General features: G+C 35.9%; 2 protein-coding genes and 1 long non-coding RNA gene across 4 annotated transcripts; 2 read left to right on the forward strand and 1 right to left on the reverse strand.

The window, feature by feature from the left end:
* Positions 1 to 7,314: 7,314 nt before the first annotated feature.
* Positions 7,315 to 8,718, reverse strand: LOC130720567 (uncharacterized). Of its 2 annotated transcripts, none has more exons than XR_009013171.1 (3): positions 8,386 to 8,718; positions 7,567 to 7,726; positions 7,315 to 7,478 (listed from the first exon to the last, which is right to left on the reverse strand). It is a non-coding gene; the product is annotated as an uncharacterized LOC130720567 (long non-coding RNA). The 2 variants fall into 2 exon arrangements; XR_009013170.1 differs by having other exon boundaries at positions 7,567 to 7,729.
* A 1,598-nt stretch (positions 8,719 to 10,316) lies between these two features.
* Positions 10,317 to 13,339, forward strand: LOC130720358 (outer envelope pore protein 24, chloroplastic-like). Its single transcript, XM_057570983.1, has 3 exons — positions 10,317 to 10,592; positions 10,699 to 11,058; positions 12,976 to 13,339. Exons 1-3 carry the CDS (start codon positions 10,392 to 10,394, stop codon positions 13,054 to 13,056), a joined length of 642 nt encoding a protein of 213 aa, XP_057426966.1. The 5' UTR covers positions 10,317 to 10,391; the 3' UTR covers positions 13,057 to 13,339.
* A 3,763-nt stretch (positions 13,340 to 17,102) lies between these two features.
* LOC130718212 (uncharacterized membrane protein At1g75140-like) lies at positions 17,103 to 19,446 on the forward strand. The gene has a single exon (XM_057568735.1). The coding sequence runs from the start codon at positions 17,295 to 17,297 to the stop codon at positions 19,257 to 19,259; it is 1,965 nt and encodes a 654-aa protein (XP_057424718.1). The 5' UTR covers positions 17,103 to 17,294; the 3' UTR covers positions 19,260 to 19,446.

The raw sequence follows: 19,446 nt of genomic DNA on the forward strand, positions 1-19,446 counted from the left end.
TTTTTTTATAGTTTATATATTGCAATCTTCTTTTAGATCCCTCAAATTTTTTCTTCAAGTTCCGCCAGTGATGGTGAGACATTTTTAATTCATTACAAGGTAGAAAAATAAAATATGATTAATATTATTAAAAAAAGGTTCAGTTAGGATTTGAACCTTCTACCTTAAACTACAAACAAAATCACTTGGCCACTTAGACAACGCATGATCATTGTCTTCTTCCTCAACAGAATTCAATATAATAAATATTAATTGTTACACGGTGTTGTAACACACAATTCATCAAGGTCCTCCACTTCGCGGCTCACAAACAATGACTGCATCTTCGTTTCCTTCCTTCAATAGAAATCCTACCTAACTAGACCCTAATAAATGTGTCACCATCCAAAAAGGAAAAAGTTGCACTTTGTTCAAAGGCTGCGAATTAAATCCCACACCCACGTCTGTTCTGCAAGCCCTAGGGTTCGATGCCTAAATGACTCTCTTTCTTCTTCCTTCTTTCCAGACGCATGCAATGTAGTGGTGTCGATTATTCTCTTCAACACATTCCTAATGTGCATCACATATCCAAAGAGATATAAAATGCTGATTTTAGGGTTTCGTTTGAAACTTTTTTTCCCCAAATTTCCCTCCTACCATCAAACCTCGAACACCAATCTGAATGAGTCATGGCTCGCAAGGGAAAGAACCCTCGACGAAATCATCTCAGAAAGCGTCCATGGGGAATTGACGGCAGTCAATCTGTGTCCGGTCCTTTGTTCAGTCCTAGGGTTGAAAGAGCCCTTCGAGCCAATGCTGGCAAAAAGGAGAAGCCTCCATCTTTAATAATACTATCCTCAAGGTATTTGTTATGTAATCGATAATGCGGTGCAAAAAAGGTTTATGATCTGATTAGTTTAGTTGTTCACATTTTTTGCAATACAAGTTCTGCTCAATGTTTTTTCAATTTAACATTTGAAATCCAAAATTTTTCAATGTTTTAATGTTTACAAGAAACCCACCTCACCAAAATTGTCTTTTATTTCCAGTAACCAAGAAACCGAGCTCCATACCAAACAAGTAGATGTATTATGCGATGAGTCTCCTACCATGAAAGACTGTCAAGAGAAGGATGCCAATGTGAATCAAGAAGATAAGGTCGAACAAGTTGCCTTTTTTGATTCTGTTTCTTTTGTTTATTGTTATCACGATACCATGTTTTGTTCAGTACAAAACAATAATTTTGTTTTTCTTCATGTCTTAATTCACAGTTCTCTGCTTTAGATGAAAAATTGGAAAAGGTTATTCTAGCAGTAGGCATGCTTAGCCAGGCCCTTCATAGCCCTCAACAATATACTCAGTTGGCTTCATCATCTCCGTTGCCCCTTTGTGTTACTTCACCAAACAATTGCACAGTGTCTGAAAAAATGATTGCTACTGAAACGATCCTGAAAAAGTTTATGCAACCTGATGAAGAAGCTCCGAATGACAATGAAGAACGTGTAAGGGCCAAGGCAAAGGGATTGGTGAAGAAGCTTTTTAACCGACCTGCAATGGATGAAGACAATAACTTTGTACCTGGACATCGACCTATAGTATGCACCCCTCCTGCATCACCATTCTCGGTTCCAGATGTAAGTATTAATTCATCTGAATATTGTCATGAATTGATACATTTAAATTTTGCCTGATGAAGAATCTTTAGGTCCCTGCAATGAGATGTTTCCTTTTGCATTTCTACGATATATTGTGTGCTTAGCTTACATATCTTTTATAGCTTTAATTCAACAACACAACATTAGTTTCCCTAAACCCTAAAATGACAGTCATAGTAAGTCCTCTATAACCTTTCCAAATATTTATGGAGATTAAATTAAGGAATTTTAAAAATAACTCAAATTGGCTGATTGATTATGAGGTTTCTTAAAACTTAATTTTTAATTTTCCAGTGATCAAAAACCAATATGCTCTTGAAGCACTACTGGTAGAAATAATTAAGATACTATGATGACAAAAATGAAATTAAAAGGATGAAGGGGAAAATCAATGATGATTAATGAATCTAGTTTGAAGTTTTAGGCTAGTTTGCATAAGTTAAGTTCTTTCAGGTTATGTCTTAGTTGCATGACTTTGTTGTCATTTTTATTGTGAAATATAATATTACTGCTTCATGTTACTGCTATATTTTGTTAGAGTCATTTTTTATAACCTGAACATTGTCATTAATTGATACACTTAAATCAGTTCATTAATTTACATTGTCATTCAACATTTTTTTATTAGTGGCTGCCTTCCATGTTTGGGAATACAAATGTGATGCATTTGAATCATCTTGAGGTTGCTGTTGCAAATTACATCTTCAACCCAAAACATAAAACAGGGGCTCCACTGTAAGTTTAATACTATGTGGTTTGTGGTTGTATTTAGACCAACAACATTTGCATGCCCTTAATTATAGACTTTATATTTTTTCAAGGGAAGAAGAGATTGTGAAACTTGAATGCAGGGATGCTTATGCCCTTCGAAAGGATATGTTATGTCTTCAACCAAGAGGGAAGCTTCAGGATGAGGTGAGTTATAATCTAAAGATCATAAATGGTGATAAATTAGTTTAATCTGATTATATAGTTTGTCCAGATACTGACCTTACATGCCAACATACTTACACTGAAAGAGCGAGCAATGACCTTCTACCCATCTATACGGTTCATGCCTACTGCATTTGCCGTGAGTTTTTTTCATATATATGAAGAACCGATATTAGGTTTTGTTTATAGTGATTCATAACTAAAATTTGACATATTATTTGCACTGTTATCATGTCAGCAATTTGTCCAGTCCTGGACCGTAGAATCAGCTGACATGATCGAGTTTTACCAGAAGGATTTTATGGGAAAAATCAACTATGTTACCAAGGTACAATGATGCTGTATGGAATTAATTAACAAAAATATCCATTACATGTAGTCTCAATGTTTGTTTTACTCTTGTAGATATACATTCCTATGAATGACATTGGCTGCCACTGGTATTTACTTGTTGTTGACTTTGTCAACAAGAACTTGGTGCTGCTTGACTCCTGCCCAGATCCACACAGGCTTGATTTTAGAGTGTTGGACATAAAGTACATGGTTAGTAAATAACTATCAACTACATTGTATTAGATACCAACATATTGTTAATATATTTACCTCTTTATATCACTCAATCATTGTCTCAGGCTCTTTTTATCGAAAGAATGTTAATGGATCAATCATTCTATGCAATGGGAATGGCAAGGCCTAAGGTATCGGAATTTAAGATTGTTATTCCAGAAGGGTTGAGCATGCAGAAGGATAAAACGTAAGTTAGATTTCAAGTGCTCCATCTCTGATTAAAAATGTTTACTTAGCTATAAAACTAACTTCTTGTTGTGCCTGTAGGAATGATTGTGGAATCTTTGTGGCTAAATGGATGTCACACCATGGATTCATTCACTACAAGATTGAGGTAAAAAAGAATTTCATACTTAAATATTTTATAAATTACTTGCTTCAAATTTTTAATTATTTATCGGTATTTACGCAGGTTGATGAAGGTTCCAGGTTGAGGCTAGCTCTGGACTTGACAATGAATCAATTTAACAACAAGTATGATGTCCTTACCAAAAAAGCTTTGACCTGCATGGACATATGCAAGGATGCAGCTGTGTCAACAACTTGAGATTTTTCATTACTTTCTGGGCACCTACTTTCTGACATTTAACTGCTTGATCGTGTGTTGAATCTTGTCCTGTTTCTGTTCTTGATCATTTTCGACTTTTTATCCCGGTTATTTTGTTTGGACAACTAAATATTGTGACTGCTGGTGGTTAAATGACTATAATTTTGCTATGTAGTCTTTTTATATCTACTGTTTCCTGTGAATGGTTGAACTAAATATTGCTATGCGTTATTGTCTAACCTTTCATTCATTTTAGAAAAAAAAATTTGAGTATCAAAATGTTTTCAAAGGAATTTAGGTGTCAGGTTATATTACTATTTCAGTCACAAAAAAAACCTGTACTGTATCAAATAATTTTCCCGAAGCATTCATCATATAGTTCGCAAAATTAATTTTTTCCTCAAAATTTTCCCTTATTTTTTCCAAACATTTGATATTTCAAGTATGAAAATACAATGTTAGCGTATAATTTTTCTATAACGTATTTCCTTATAAATTTTCCATATATTTTCCACATTAACAATTGATATATCAATTATATTGTTGCATCAATTTTAATTTTAGCGTTTTATTTTACTATCAAGTATTTCCTCATAATTTTTCCATATATTTTTCACATTACTAATTGATAGGAAAATTTGTCTGATTAAAATTTATGAGGAAACGCCAAAATAAAACTTTAGCGTTTGAAATTAAAATTTTAGCGTTTACTACTTTTCCTATTGAATATTTCCCCAAAATATTCCGTTTATTTCTCAAATTAACAATTGATTTATTATTAATTATGCAGTTCAAATTTTAGCATAAATTAATTGACTTTTAGCATAAAATTTTTGCATAATTAAATTTTTAAAACAAAACAAGCATACATTACTTTTTTTTTCTAACTAAATTAATTAATAAAAAATTAAAGCGATTATTTTATTATTTTTCCAAACATGCTTATTTTTTATTTTATGAAAATCAAAAAATATTATTCTCCTCACTAACAAAATACACACACTCACAAATTGGTCCTCTAGTATTGGGAAATCAAAAACAAAACCTAGCCCCTTTCTTCCCAAAACGCATCAGCCACCCTAATCATCACTGCATTGGAAACCATCAAGGTATTCAATTTTCTCTTAAGCACTCTGCCAAATGGCTGCTGACACGAGAATTGAAACCATACTCGAGCATCTCAACCGGTGCAATATCAACACACGATGCCTTACCCCTTGAATATATGAAGAGATTTCCACAACCACTGCAAAGGTTTTTCGACACCTGCGGAATTTCAAGGTACACACCATTTTTTTCCATTTTTTTTCTCAAATTAGAAGTTAGGGTTTTAATTTTCTTCATCTATCATCATGTCGATTGCTTTCTTTGTGGTTTCGGTTAGAATCTTGTAAGCGTTTTGTCAATTACTCAATTTAGAAATTAGGGCTTTATTTCTCGTTCTCTATCATGAAGTATAATGCTTTCTGTGTGATTTGGATTACAAACGATTATGGGTATTGTCAATTGTTCTTATACTCTATTTATAATAGATTAGGGCTATAATCTTCAAAACTGCTTCATCTTCGAGTTCAACCTGTTTGATGTTTTATGAGTTTGGTGCTTTCGTTTATTTAACATTGTTATTATTAACATGTTTGAGTAGTTTGTAATGAGGAAACCTGTTTTATGTGTGTTATATTCACAAAAACCAGTATATGTATGTTTTTCAATGTTTACCCCTTTTCAGAGTTTTTTTCCCAAATAAATCATAATTGCTTCCTATTAATGCTTCTAATATATGAATATAGATGGCGGTTTTTTGTGAATTATCTACATTTTCTGATCCCTTGTAAATTCTCACATTTCTGATTCCAGGCTCAAATGGCAAATAGACCCATCTGCAAGCCATATTTTATTGACACTCATGACTTATTGGAGTGGAACATACCAGGCGCCAAACGTATTCATTCTAGTTCGCTTATGCACATAAATTATGTTGCTGCTGAGGAAACCATCTTTCCAGAGCTTGTGAGAGAATTCTGGGGCGGTGCCCGGTTCGATGAAACAAGTACTTTGAAAGGGCAGGTTCTGGACTATGATTTGTCATTTGACATTGACAGAATCTCCGATCTTCTTCAAATCCCAACTGGAGGGGAAATATATGATAAGGACTGGAAACGTGGGAAGGACATGGATGATATTCGCCAAACTGTGTATGGCGCGCAGGAAATCTCCAATGCAAATGCCACCCGCGTCATATATCTGACCCCTGCTGCCAGCCTTGTTTTCCTTATGGCTGTCAACGTCTTCTGTCCAAGGGTATCTCAACATAACTATATCACAGATCTGGATGTGTTCATCATTTATCACATCTTGAAGAAAATTAAGTTAGACCCTGTTAATCTCGTCCACCAACATTTAAGGCGTGCCCAAGCAAATAACTCCATGGGCATTCCTTATGGATTTCTGATAACTCTATACCTGCGGTATATGGAACCGATGCGCTTTGCTGGGTGGAACCAATTTGCTCGACAAGAAGCACGGCAGATGTCATCTGCCTTTCTTGAATGCAGAGGTGTTGGCACTGAGGAGCGCCCAGAGTCTGAAAGGGATGCAGATGATGATGATGATGATGATGATGATGATTTTGCATTGGATGCTGCTGCTGCACATGCTGAAGATGATCATGATGGTGCAGGAGATGCTGAAGATGAACATGTTGATCCAGATGATAACAGTGGGGACAGTGAAAGCACATCCAGCGTTGTTAATTTATCTGACACTACTTCAACCTCTGGTAGTCCTTCTTCATGTCTCAGTACAAGGAAGAGGAAGAGAATTTTTCCTGGATCACCTTCTCAACCAAATTAAGTTTATTTCTGTTGTTATCATTATGACTATGACAATTTTATGGCTAATTATGCCATGGTTTGTAATTTTTGGGCATTGCTGACAATCTTTTTGGGCCTTTATGACAAATTTCGGTTTGATTTGCATTTTGTTAAGATTGGAAAATGTTTTAATGGCTGATTTTACATCTTTAAGTTCTTTACTTGTGATGCTTATCCTTATTGATATGTATGGGGTCATACAGATACAACTCACCACATGTTATTGTCCTATAAAAACAGAGCAAAGGTTAGGATTTTTTTGAAGTTTTTGGGTAGACTCGCTCACTCATAGACATAGGAAATGGGCCTGGCCCAAGTTCTTTTTTTTCGGTTTAGTTTTCATTCCACTTCATTTCACTGCATCCAGGTTTTCTGTTTAAGATTCAAGATTAACTGTGGAGATAAGATAAATCTTTTTCCATGAAGCTTGTGAAAAATTGTACCATGTTTTCATTCATTGCTGAAGATGAATAACCTTTCCATGAAGTTTCATTTACATCTAGGGCTAACAATGATAAACATATAACTTTAGCAATGTACTTATAACCACAAAAATGTACTTAACTTATAACCACCAAAATGTACTTAAGCACCAAAATGCTAAAATTTAGCATAATCCACACTTAGTCTAATACAATAATTCGAAGACAATAAACACAACAATTACAACTTCAAAATAACAAGCAATAACGTAATTAGGACCACCACAAGAATTCCAAAAACTACAGTCAACAACATTTGGTCCCTGGACTTCATTCCATCCACCAGTTTTTTAATTTTGGCATCTTCATTCTCATGGCCACTATTCTCTTCTTCTTCAGCTAATGGATTAACAAAACATGTACTCGCTTGATTCCTTGGTTGTCTACTAGTTCGTTGTTGGATGCGTCGAGGAGGATCAACCCAGACAAAATAGTCACACTTCTGTAAAAATGAAGAAAGAAAAGAAAAAATATGTGATTCAAACAACTTGAATCAAGAATTCGTGTTAGCAACCAGAAACGATGATTACCATTGCAGGACAATTATAGAAACGACGTCCATAGTTAAATTCTGTCCAGGATGTCCTAAACGAAGCTAACAGACCACATTTGCATAACCTTTCATAATCAACATGACTACAAGATCCTGGGGAGCTATGTGATTGGGATGTCATGATCTTCATGTAACACCTACTAAAAATAGGATACCACACATAAGTTATAGCATGCTAATAATATGCATTTTCAGATTAAAATTTTAGAATTTAAAAATCCAAAACACCCAATTCGATAAATTATAAACCCTAATTTCCCAATTTCGCAAATCTGGGTACAATCAGCCCCAATTTGTACCCATTTGACAAATCATGACTTATGCTTTACCAATAACGATCCAATTCAACCCTACCGTCTCTAATTTTTCATCTCAACAAATTAGGGTTCCATTAAATCCCAAATGTTCCCCAATTGACAAATTGGGGTTTCGGATAACAGTAAAATCAGCCCCAATTTGTATGCATTGGACAAATCGTGACTTATGCTTTACCAATAACGATCCAATTCAACCCTACCATTTCTAATTTGTCATCTAAAAAAATTAGGGTTCCAATAAATCTCAAATGTTCCCCAACCGACAAATTAGGGTTTCGGATAACAGTAAAATTAGGGTTCAAATGTCTCTAAAAATGACAATCAACACCAACATAATATGGAAGCTACTACTAAGCAAATTAATCGTTAATTTAGGGGAGCTAGATCCAAAATTTTCAAACGGAGACGAATGAGACATCTCACATATACTAACTGACAACACTCAAACTGTCTAACAAAGAAAACAAAAGTAATCTTACCTTAACTCAGCGAACGAATGAGGAGGAAATAAGATGAAGAAGAGAACAGAAGTGGAGGATCGAGTCAGCTCGCTAATGGTTCACAGCCATGCTCATCTTCTCCGTGCTCGCGAGTTGATTCCAGAAGCAAATGGTGAAAATGTTTTTAACTGAGGCAACCTCAATTTTACTAGGGTCATGTATTAAATAGTAAAATAAAATTGGGGCTATTTCACAATTAATGAAAGTATAAGGATATATTAAAACACTATGTAAGTTCAGATCATGTGCTTAAATACTAGTGGTCAGTCAAATTCCTGTACCTACCCATGTTGAAAAATGCGGGCACCACAGCAAACACCAATATTATATGTGATAGATGATAAGAGGAGAGAGATAGAAATAAAAAGATGTGGAAATGAAATGTTTCAAAGATGAGGTGTGTATATATGATTACTCTTTTTTTTTGGTGAACCATTGTTATCAATTTAAATTGACCAGTTTTTCAAAAAAAATATTAAATTAAATTGACCAGGATATAAATCCAATATGTCCATATCAAAACACCAAACCCAGCCATAGGCCCAGTACTTGTTGACCATAATGAAACATAGGCCCAGATACGTAGGAAACAACGCACTACACTAGTTTCAGGTTTAAAAAAAAGGTTAATTATCATTTTAGCCAATTTACATATGGTAATATTTGAATTTAGTTCCTCGTCAGACTAAAATTGCATTTGGATCTTTAAGATTAGAAACAAGTTTGGTTTTGATCCTTGTCTAAATCTGAGATTATGTGAAATGATCACGTGGCTGGTGAACGCTTACGTAACACGCCTAGATCATCCGCAACGTCACGTGAAAGACAACATGATGAGTGATATGTTAGTTGATAGACTAAAACCATTTTTCTGATTTTAGAGGGATAAAAAACTCACTTAACCTATAAAGTTGATTTTCTTCTACGTCCAAACCCTATGCTCATTCTCATCTCTTCATCTCTCCTTGTCACTATGAACAGTCAAACCCAAGCCCCTTTTTCATAACCTACACTCAAATCAACCTAGAAAACCATGATGCAACCTCTTTTGCAACCCAACCACCATCACAACCAAAACGACCCATAACTGTCGAATCTACCATCTTTCTGGCCAAACTTCATCGTCTTTAGAAAGTATGCTCTTAACTCTCCTAAAGTGAAGACATTTGGGTCTTTATTTCTACATTCAAAATCAAGGCTCTATGGGGATTTGAATGAGTGCTTATGAAATGATATCCTTCATTGCTTCCTTGACGGTGGAGCTTTTTCATGGTTGTGTTGAGAAATGTCACATTGACTAGAGATATAGTCAAGATATCTTGAATGTATGGGAAGACAATTCTCACATTTAAAATAGCTTTGGGGTAGAGTTAGACCTCCTAAATTCTTGTATGGTATCAAAGTTTATCCTAAATTCGTTTAGTGGGGACCACCCAACAGATGACGAATCTTGCAAATCTCATGCTCCAAATGCTCAACCCTAAGCGTGAAGGTGTGTATTTAGAAGCCCTAACATTGAATAGAAATATGACCAGGATAACTCTTACATATTGAGAAGACTATTATCACCTCTTCAGCTAGTTTTTGGTCCCTCAACTAATAAGTCGCTCATCATGCTATCTTTCACATGATATGATAGATGATGAAGGTGTGCCACCTAAGCATTCATCGAACACATGAACATTTCGTCAGAGCTAAGATTTAGGCGAGAGCCAAAACATTTTTATTTATTTTTCTAATCGTAGGGATTCAAATGTAACTTTCCTCCCACAAATGGATTAAACTCAAACATATTTCCATATTACTAGGACCAAAATGATAATTTACAAAAAAAAACAAAACAAGGTGCCGGTTAATACTATATAACTTACTCATTAATTAATTATTTGTGTCACTATTTATTTTAGCATTTGAAAACCCTTTCATTTCACCAAACACACATTTCCATATTCTCAGCCGCTCGCTCACTCCCTCCGTGGTTTACAATGAAGGCTGCTTTGAAGGGCAGGTACGACATCGACAAAAACGGTGGCGCAGCCGCTACCCTCGCCGTCAACGCCGGCGACGTCAAGCTCAGAGCCTCCATAACCGACGCCACTTTCATCAACGGCCCCAGCTTAACCGGTTTGGTCCTCGCCGTAGAGAAACCTGGTTCCTTCATAATCGACTACAATGTCCCCAAAAAGGTAAACACTACACTCACTCACCTCAAATTCCCCGAAGAAACAACCTTAATCTCCGTTACCTCGTACTGAACAAACCCTTTTCGTTGTTTTTCTTCTGGCGGCGCAGGACCTTCGGTTTCAGTTCATGAACACTGTTAGGGTTGCTGAGAAGCCGTTGAATTTGACTTACATTCACAGCAAGGCTGATAACAGGACCATTTTGGACGGAACGTTGGTGTTCGACGCTGCCAACAAGGTTTCTGCGAATTATGCTCTTGATTCGGGGAATTGCAGGTTGAAGTATAGGTATGTGCACAAGGGTTTGACCACGTTTGAACCTTCCTATGATGTTGCTAAGAACACGTGGGACTTCGCGGTTTCGAGGAGGGTTTATGGTGATGACTCGTTTGGAGCATCTTACAAGACATCCAGCAAGGTGTTGGGGTTGGAGTGGTCGCGGAATTCCAAACAAACTGGTTGCTTCAAGGTGAATGAATACACACCATGTTAATTAAGAACTTTCTGGGGATTTTAGTTGCTGTTTAACCAGTAATTTTTTGTGAATTTTGATATTTGACATGTGTGGTGGAGTTTATGTTTGAAATTAGTGTTTTAAATTGTGATTTAGAACTGCAATTGCAGCTCTAATACTATGGTATTGTTTGGAAGTTTTTGCAATTGCAGTGGTTATCGCGTTTATCTGCAATTGTCTGTGATGATGATAGAAGCTTCGCTTCAATTCACTTCTATTGGGCTTGACTCCTCCACACATGGATGAAAATACATCTGATTCATTAGGCAGTTTTTTTTGTAGTTCAGTCTTATTTATGTTTCTACAATAGCATGTGAAATAGGAGAGAATTTGTGTCACTTGTGTGGCTCTCCTCCACTTTAGGTTTTTTTTTTGTGCCTTAGACATACTATATATTTTATTTCGGACCTTGATGAAAAGGTAATTGATGTTATTTGTTTTCGTTCTTATTTTAGCTATGCTTCTTAAATTAGAAATTAGGATTCTTGATAGAGTGGAGGTATGAGAACCTGATGCATCAATTGATAGAGTGACTCACCCTATTAAGCAAGAACCCTAATTTCTAAACTAAGAAGCAGTGTTCAAATATGAAGAAAGACAAATAACATCAATCTTCAGATACCTTTTCATTAACATGAGAAATAAAATGTAAACTACAGTTAAGTAAAAAGTTCTGAAATGAGGGAGAACCACACAAGTGACACAATCCTATTTCATGGGCTATTTCAGAAACAATAATTAAAATGGAAATAAGATTGAATTATAAAAATAAACCTCATAATGGAGGAGTCATAATAAAGGAGTCAAGACTGAAGCTTCTATCAGATGACTGTGACAGCAATTCAGAACCTCTGACGTGATATCTATGCTTTTGTATGTAGCTTGAATTGATATGTGAGGATGAAATTTGTGAAGCTTGTGTTGTATATATTTAGTCTCTTTCTTGGTAAGCTTGAAATTTGGACATTCATGGAGGGAGTGTTAGTTAATGCATTGGACTAAGATGGTTGCTGGAGTCGTGTTACTGGTTTTAAGATTTCAACAGTTAACCTCTTTTTTGACTCTGGTAATCTGGTTAGATTGTCGTTAAGTAACACTTCAATTATATGCTTAGATGATTAATGGATTTGGGGTCATGTGAGTTTACTAGAAGATTCATTCTTTGAAAAAGAAGCTTCAAGGGCTTGCAATCTGAAAGTTTACTGATGATTTACTGTCTTTAACGTAAGAATAGTGACCGCCCTGAGTGAGGATACAGCCCTTCCTCTTGATAAGGGAATTCATTTTGCGAAAGTAAAGCCAGTAATTTTTTATGAAGTTGGTCATCTTGGAGGAGGCACAAACTGCTGTCTCTTGGGTTTAAGAAGAGAAGCATGTGCAAGTGAAGGCTGTATCAAATTATTTTTGTAAGCTCATAAGATAAAGTTGTGTTCTTGAATGAATAAGAGTTTGTTAAAGAAGGTTTGAAATAGGTGCTAACATGTTTCTTCTTTTTTAAACATACCATGAAGCAGCTAATACTTGATTTGCTGCCTTGATTTTTTCCTCATTTCTTTATACATTATTACCCTTAACCTTAATTAGACTCGATGTTGGGCGTGTTACACCGTAAGGTTTTTTTCCCCCCTGGTATAGTTTGAGTTATAATGAGTAGGTCAGTGCTGTGGTTTCTCTTTCTGTCAAACAATATTTTGAAGAGTACAGACTTGGGCAAATCTTGGAACTTAGAACTGTTTCTAATACAACTTATAGATGCCTTGTCTGTTTTCCTATTTGAAACTCAACTAGTGCAGGTTTATCTTTTGGAGATGCTTATATAATCTTTATTCTTGCATGAAATTTGAGAATCTAACTTTGAGCACTGCCTTTCAGATTGTGGCGTCCGTTAACTTGGCTGAGGAAGCAAAAATTCCCAAACTTAGTGCTGAGACCACCTGGAATTTTGAGATGTAGATTGCTGCTTCCTATATCTTTTCTCAATTGCAGGACAGGTTTGCTATCTTTAGTGGCTTTTGCTATCACCATTGGGGGGCATAGTTTTCTTTTGAGAATTGTATACTTGAAAGTGATTTAATCATGTTTTAATGTGCTACTCTCTGGCGTTGATCGTCCACTTACAACTTTCCGTTTGATTCTTCAACAATTCTGGTACTTCCCCCACATTGCAAAAGCATGTAATTGCTTGCCTATTGGGCAGTCACCTCTATTCTCATAAAGTTATTCTATTCTTTATTTACTTTTCTTTTTGCGATAGATGCCGACGAGGATGATTGGTAGCATGTTTGAATCAGTTCCTCTTTTCTCATAATCAATTATGACACCTGGAAGCTACTCTTCCTATAATTGATTTTGGCTTCAGAATCAATTGTTTAAGGATTTTCATACATGTCAGGGAAGGATTATATTGTTATGCTTGGAAACATGATTTCATTGTAATTTCCAAGTTGTGCTGACAAATTGTTTGGAACTGGAAACCTAATATACACTTAGGCCCGTTTGGAAGAGCTTATTTGAGCTTATTTGATAGCATAAGCTCTTATGCCAGTGTTTGAGAGAGCTTATGCAAATAGCTTATGACCTATCATAAGCTGTTTTGAGCTTATTTTCATAAGCTACTCATGATAGCTTATGAAAAAAAGTTTATGCTTATATATAGCTTATTTTCGATTTATTTTAATAAATTTTTAAAAATAGCTTATGAATAAGTGCTTATGTCATAAGCGCTTATAACCATAAGTGAATGTGTGTTTGGTACAAGTTGGGTGTAATGTGAATAGATTTTAATCTCAACTCAAAAGAGTTTTGTTCTGTTTTTGTTTTCAAAGTTGTACTAACGTCCGCATGATTGGCCCCAAGAAATATCCAAATATGGTCCAAATCTGTTGGGAAAACATAAGTTTTCGTTTAACTTATCTATCAAAACCTAATTAAACGTAAACCCAGTTTCACCAAAATTTAAATATCAAGTTTAGATTGTATTTATAAAAAAAATGGACTATAACCTGTTTGTGTTATAGCTTGCATGCCCCAAACTATGCGAAGTTTGTTTAAATACCAACCATTTGTTTGCTGGTCCAAGTTGTTTGTATTTGGTCATGGTCTGGAATTCAAAATATGATTTTCGGTGTTTCTTTTAACATTTTGAATGCAATGGATAGATAATATGGAAAAAAAAGTTTAGCCACGGGTCTGGGGTGATGGTTGCTCAATTCATTTCTTAATGAGATTGGGGGTTTGATACTTCCCCAAAGGAATGAAGCATAGCTTGTGGTCAATCGTTTATTATTTAATGTGACCTCTTGTGGTGAGATTATTCATAATTGTTGTCGGCGATGAATACTTGCTCTTAACACAATAGAACAAGAAATAAAATTTTAGAGCCATTAGTATTCGTAACCGGAGAAATAGATTGCAATCGCAGACAAATAAATTATAAAGCTTGATATGGGCATTGTGAATATTAATTCAATGAAACAATCACAAGCCCTTTTTTTCAGTTGTTAAGGAAGAGTCACTTTCATTTAGAAGGTTGCGTGCTTCATTTTGAATAATCTTATGTTCACACCTCTAAAAAGAGGTGAGGAGAGGTGGAGGAAGAGAGAAATAGAAAGAAAAGAAAAAGTAAGATAGAGAAAATATGAGATGTGATAAATGATAAAATGAGAGAGATAGAAATAACAATGAGTAGAAATATAATGTTTGAAAAATGAGGTGTGTATATATCATTATTGCTTCATTTTCATTGTCAATGTGAGAGATGTGTTGGTGAGTAATATGTGAGTACTTCCGTAAATGACCTATGATTTTAAAGGCATGTATGATCCGTGGTGGTGACCGGAGTCAAACCCACCCAAACTTTTATTTATAAAAAAAAATGTTATGACTAAGACTAAATCAAAGAATACAAATTTCATTATTCTTATTGATGTGATCATAGGAATTGATAATAGGAGAAATTGTGATCCTAAACAAACAAACACCATATGAATGCATCCATCTTGTTCGCCAGCTCCTTTTGCCGGCAAGGGCACTAAATAATTGCCAATTTGCCATTTATATATTTAGATGTATGTAAGTTCACCTTCGCCATTTGAATTACATATACCTAAATAGAGAGAATGCGTATACATCAATGGTGTACTTGTGATGCTTACATAGTAGTCAAGTTTGTTATAAATCGTTTTCTATCCTCATCTCAAAACCATGGACCAAGCAAGGCCTGTCTTTCATTTTAGGGAGAGGCAGAACTTCAATCTGAATGTTAAAGTGCCATTAGGCTTACCTTTTGTGCTTCTAGGATAAGTGTTTAAAATGGTTTCTACATAATCACTTAGAATTAGGATTATTCATTGATCAGATACAGATGGTTTCGATGGTTTTAGATCCGAAATGCGCAAACTAAAGTAAATTACATGTCCAAATATCTGGTTCAATTTTGTCCGTTTTAGCCTTGGGTTAAAGACAGTGCAAGTTGAACAAGTTGATAGATAAACCAAGTGGGCTTACACTGGTTGGCCTTTTTTTTGGATAATAAAAACCTAAAAACCACGGTAAAACATTCAACTCGAGAGAGGAAGGGTTGATGGCTTCTTATTTCCAAAACAAGAAAAATAACAGAAAGAAAATTGCTACTTAATTGGACAAAAAACCCTCACGGGAGAAATCTTTTTTCATACGCACCGTTCAGTTATTAAACTCTACACTATATACTTAAGAAATTCTGCTATTTACTAGTTGTGCTAGACATTTGTTGATTAAGATTTTTTTTCTACGTGATTGATTGGTGTGCAACATCCACATATATGTGAATGGTTATGGTGCAAAAAAATAACATAACTTATTCTAGTAAACTAAAATCATATAAAAATTTGTAAAAGTTCAACATAATTTTGCATGTCCATTAATACTACTCACTTTCAAATCCTATAAAACATTAAATATTTTTTCCAAATTTATTTTGAATATTTTAATGTTTCATATTTAATCCCGTAACTCTCAGCAATATTTTTTAGGGCATTGCTCCGGTACCCACTGAAATATAAGAGGGTACTAAATCCTTTAGTTCATTTTTTACCATACAAAGGACTAAATAAATTTAAAAAAGTTCATCATGGAGAAAATATGAAGAAAAGGTACGGAACCCTTCACTTTCAAAGGGGTACCAAAGAAATTGCCTATTTTTTATTAGTTTTCCAATAAAAGGAAATTTAAGAAATTTATTATTCTTTTTACTAACTTTAGGCTAATAACTAATCTTAACTAACTTTCTTAATCCATGTAAGTAATCACTAACTCAGCGCCGTGTTGCGTAAAAGCGCGGGTCACTGAATATATAGCGTGGCTACGAGTTTCAATCATGGAAGTGCGTTCTTGGATGAACTGTTCGCAGTGGAGCTAGAAACATAGATGGAAACTTGGCTATAGAGAAGTCGTGTGTTCCTCAGATTGTGCAAATGTTGTTGAAATTCTCCAACTCCATGATCATGTGGTGGCGCATTGGGCTAGAGATACTATTGCTCGTGTTAGAGCTATTCTGGATTTGGAATGAAATGTCATAATTCTCCATATTCTACGGGAGAACAACCAAGTTGCAGACACGTTAGCTCGCCAAAGCGGCTAGGGATGTTTGCAACGTCGGATTTAGAGACAATCTTCATCTTATTTGATTATGTCTTTGTTTCATGACGCGATAGAGTATTGGTTGTTTTCTTTGTTGTTTTTTCTTCCGTATGTAAAAAAAATTTAAGTAACTACTAAAGGAGTATAAACATTAGATACTTATTGCTTATGTTAAAGGTGAAAAAGGTTAGGACCCATTAATTAGTACTCTAATATTTTGAAGGATTATTATTTAAAGTAACAACCTTTTGAATTGATATCTAGATTCAAACAAATATCAATTTTCATATTGGAGTAAATGTAGGACCTAAATTTATGATTGTCTTAAATAGATTATTTGACCAGGTCATATAATGTCACAATAGAAGTGAAGTGAGTTTATCTGGTTTTGTTTGTTTAATCCATTTGCTATTTTGATGCCCTAATTTCAACACAAGTCAAAACACTGTCCAAAACCCCCTTCCTCAGATTCACCAAATCTAACATAGATTTCTGCTAAATTCTCCCCTTTCAGATCCAACAATTTCCGACACAGGGCTCATAAGCCCTTCAATTTTCCTTCCTCTGATTCAATGGCGGCTACGCTTCATCATCATCATCATCATAAAGGCAAGTTTTCTATGTTCTGTTTGCTGTTCTGTTTCTCTTCTCTGCTTGTTTCCACCACCCCCATCAACCCTGAATCATGTTCTGCACAATCCGAGCTGGACCATGATTCATTCAACAAGGAACCTGTAGCAAATCACTTGAATAATCAACAAGTTTTGTTGAGTAAACTTGAAGAGCTTGTGAGAAATCTTAGTGATGTAGTTGCAAGATTGGAATCAAAACTTCAAACCCCTCCTCCTCTGGAAATGGCTCAGGAAAAGGGTAGGGTAGCTGAAACAAAGGGTGCTGAATCAGGTGATGTTGATGGAGGATCAAGTAATATAGATAAGGAAATTGATGGCAGACCAAGAGATGGGGAGAGAGCTAGGGGAATGTCTGTGACAAAATATACTCCATTTTGGTCTGAGAGGTTCCAATTTGCATCTGCTTTGAAGTTAGATTCTGATGCCACTTGTATAAATGTTCTGCCTTTTAAGGACCATGAGGGGCTGAGTAAGTATGTGGCTGTGAGTGATGAGAAGGGGAGAGTGTATGTGTTCTTGAGGAATGGTGATGTTTTGGTTGAGTTTGATACCTCAATGGAATCACCCATCACAGCAATGGTTTCATACACCTCAGCTTACAAGAATGAGAGTTTTGTGGTGACTGGTCATGGGAATGGGGAAATCTTGATCCACCGGGTTTGGGAGGGATCAGGTGGAGATGATTGGAGTTCTCTTTTCATGGAAAATGTTGGTAAGTTTGTGTCACCTGAAAACCATGTGAGTAGGTTGCCGGTTACTGTTTTAGAAGTTCATTTTGTTGGGAGGATGAAGTACATTCTGTCAGCTGATACTAGTGGCAAGATCAAGGTGTTTAAGGAAAATGGTTCGTTTTACGGTTCTGTCATGCCAAGTAGCAGACCTCTAGTTTTCTTGAAGCAAAGGTTGATGTTTTTGACAGAAACCGGTGCAGGCTCATTGGATCTGAGAGGCATGAAAATCAGAGAAACGGAATGTGAAGGGCTAAACCATTCAGTTGCTAGGACTTATGTTTTCGATGCCACGGAGCGATCCAAAGCATATGGTGTTACCTCAGAGGGGGATCTGATTTATGTCTTGTTGCTTGGAGATGTGATGAACTTCAAATGCAGGGTTAGATACAAGAAAAAGTTTGACATGGATGAGCCTGTGGCATTGCAAGCAATTAAGGGGTATTTGCTGATTGTGAACCCCAAAAAGGTTTTGGTGTTCAATGTTTCATCTCCACATTATGTGAGAGTTGGGGTGCCTAGGCCTGTTTTCTCCTCAAGTATTGATGAGATTAGATCATCGTTCTTGAATTATCCGACCACGAGTTCAGATACGGAAACAAGAGTGATGATACCTTTGATAGCTAGTGACCGGGAAAAGCTTGTTATTGTTGGCCTTGGAGGAGGGTATGTTGGAATGTACCATTCCAATCTACCTATCTTTAAAGGGGACTTCAACACCATGCTTTGGACTAGCCCTGTGTTGTTCTTCATACTTTTCCTATTTGGAGCTTGGCATTTCTTTGCCAAGAAGAAGGAAGCACTTACATCGTGGGGACCAGATGATCCTTTTAGCTCGACATCAGCTTCAACAGGCGCGCCGTTGGCGTCCAGCTCTGGTGACAGATCTTTTGTGGACTCATCTTCAAGAAGTGCTGATGTTATGGAACTTAGAGGCGGGGCTTTGAGAGGGCCTCCTCCGAGAAGGTATGGCTCTCCTTCAAGGTTTCCTGGCGGGGCAGCAAGTTCATATAGACTTGGCTCTGCAGATCACAATCCTAGGCCAGCTTCAGTAGATCCTGAATTCCGAGCGGCATCGGAGCTAAAATTTAGGGCCTCCACCATGGATCCCCCGGGTTTCCCTAAGAGAAGAGACGGTATGTTTGTAGGAAATCAAGTTGTAAATGATCGCAGTTGAGTGACAGAGTTGATTGCATAAACTTTTCTCTGACTAGTTTGAAATCTCCTAGTTTGTTTTTTTAATCTTATAATGATCATTTGGCATCACCACTTTGCTATTTGGTCTCTCAGTCTTTGCTCTTCTCTAACTAGTTTGAGATTCTCTTATTTTCTAATCGTTTGGTGATCATTTAGCATCACTTTGC

Source organism: Lotus japonicus, chromosome 5 (assembly GCF_012489685.1).
Source record: "Lotus japonicus ecotype B-129 chromosome 5, LjGifu_v1.2".
NCBI lineage: Eukaryota > Viridiplantae > Streptophyta > Magnoliopsida > Fabales > Fabaceae > Lotus > Lotus japonicus.

Bases quoted from the DNA above. Each gene is read 5' to 3' on its own strand.
- LOC130718212 (XM_057568735.1), top strand. From the start codon at position 17,295: ATGGCGGCTACGCTTCATCATCATCATCATCATAAAGGCAAGTTTTCT.
- LOC130720358 (XM_057570983.1), top strand. From the start codon at position 10,392: ATGAAGGCTGCTTTGAAGGGCAGGTACGACATCGACAAAAACGGTGGC. The intron at 10,593-10,698 runs GTAAACACTACA...CTGGCGGCGCAG, and splicing joins ACTACAATGTCCCCAAAAAG to GACCTTCGGTTTCAGTTCAT. The intron at 11,059-12,975 runs GTGAATGAATAC...ACTGCCTTTCAG, and splicing joins AACAAACTGGTTGCTTCAAG to ATTGTGGCGTCCGTTAACTT.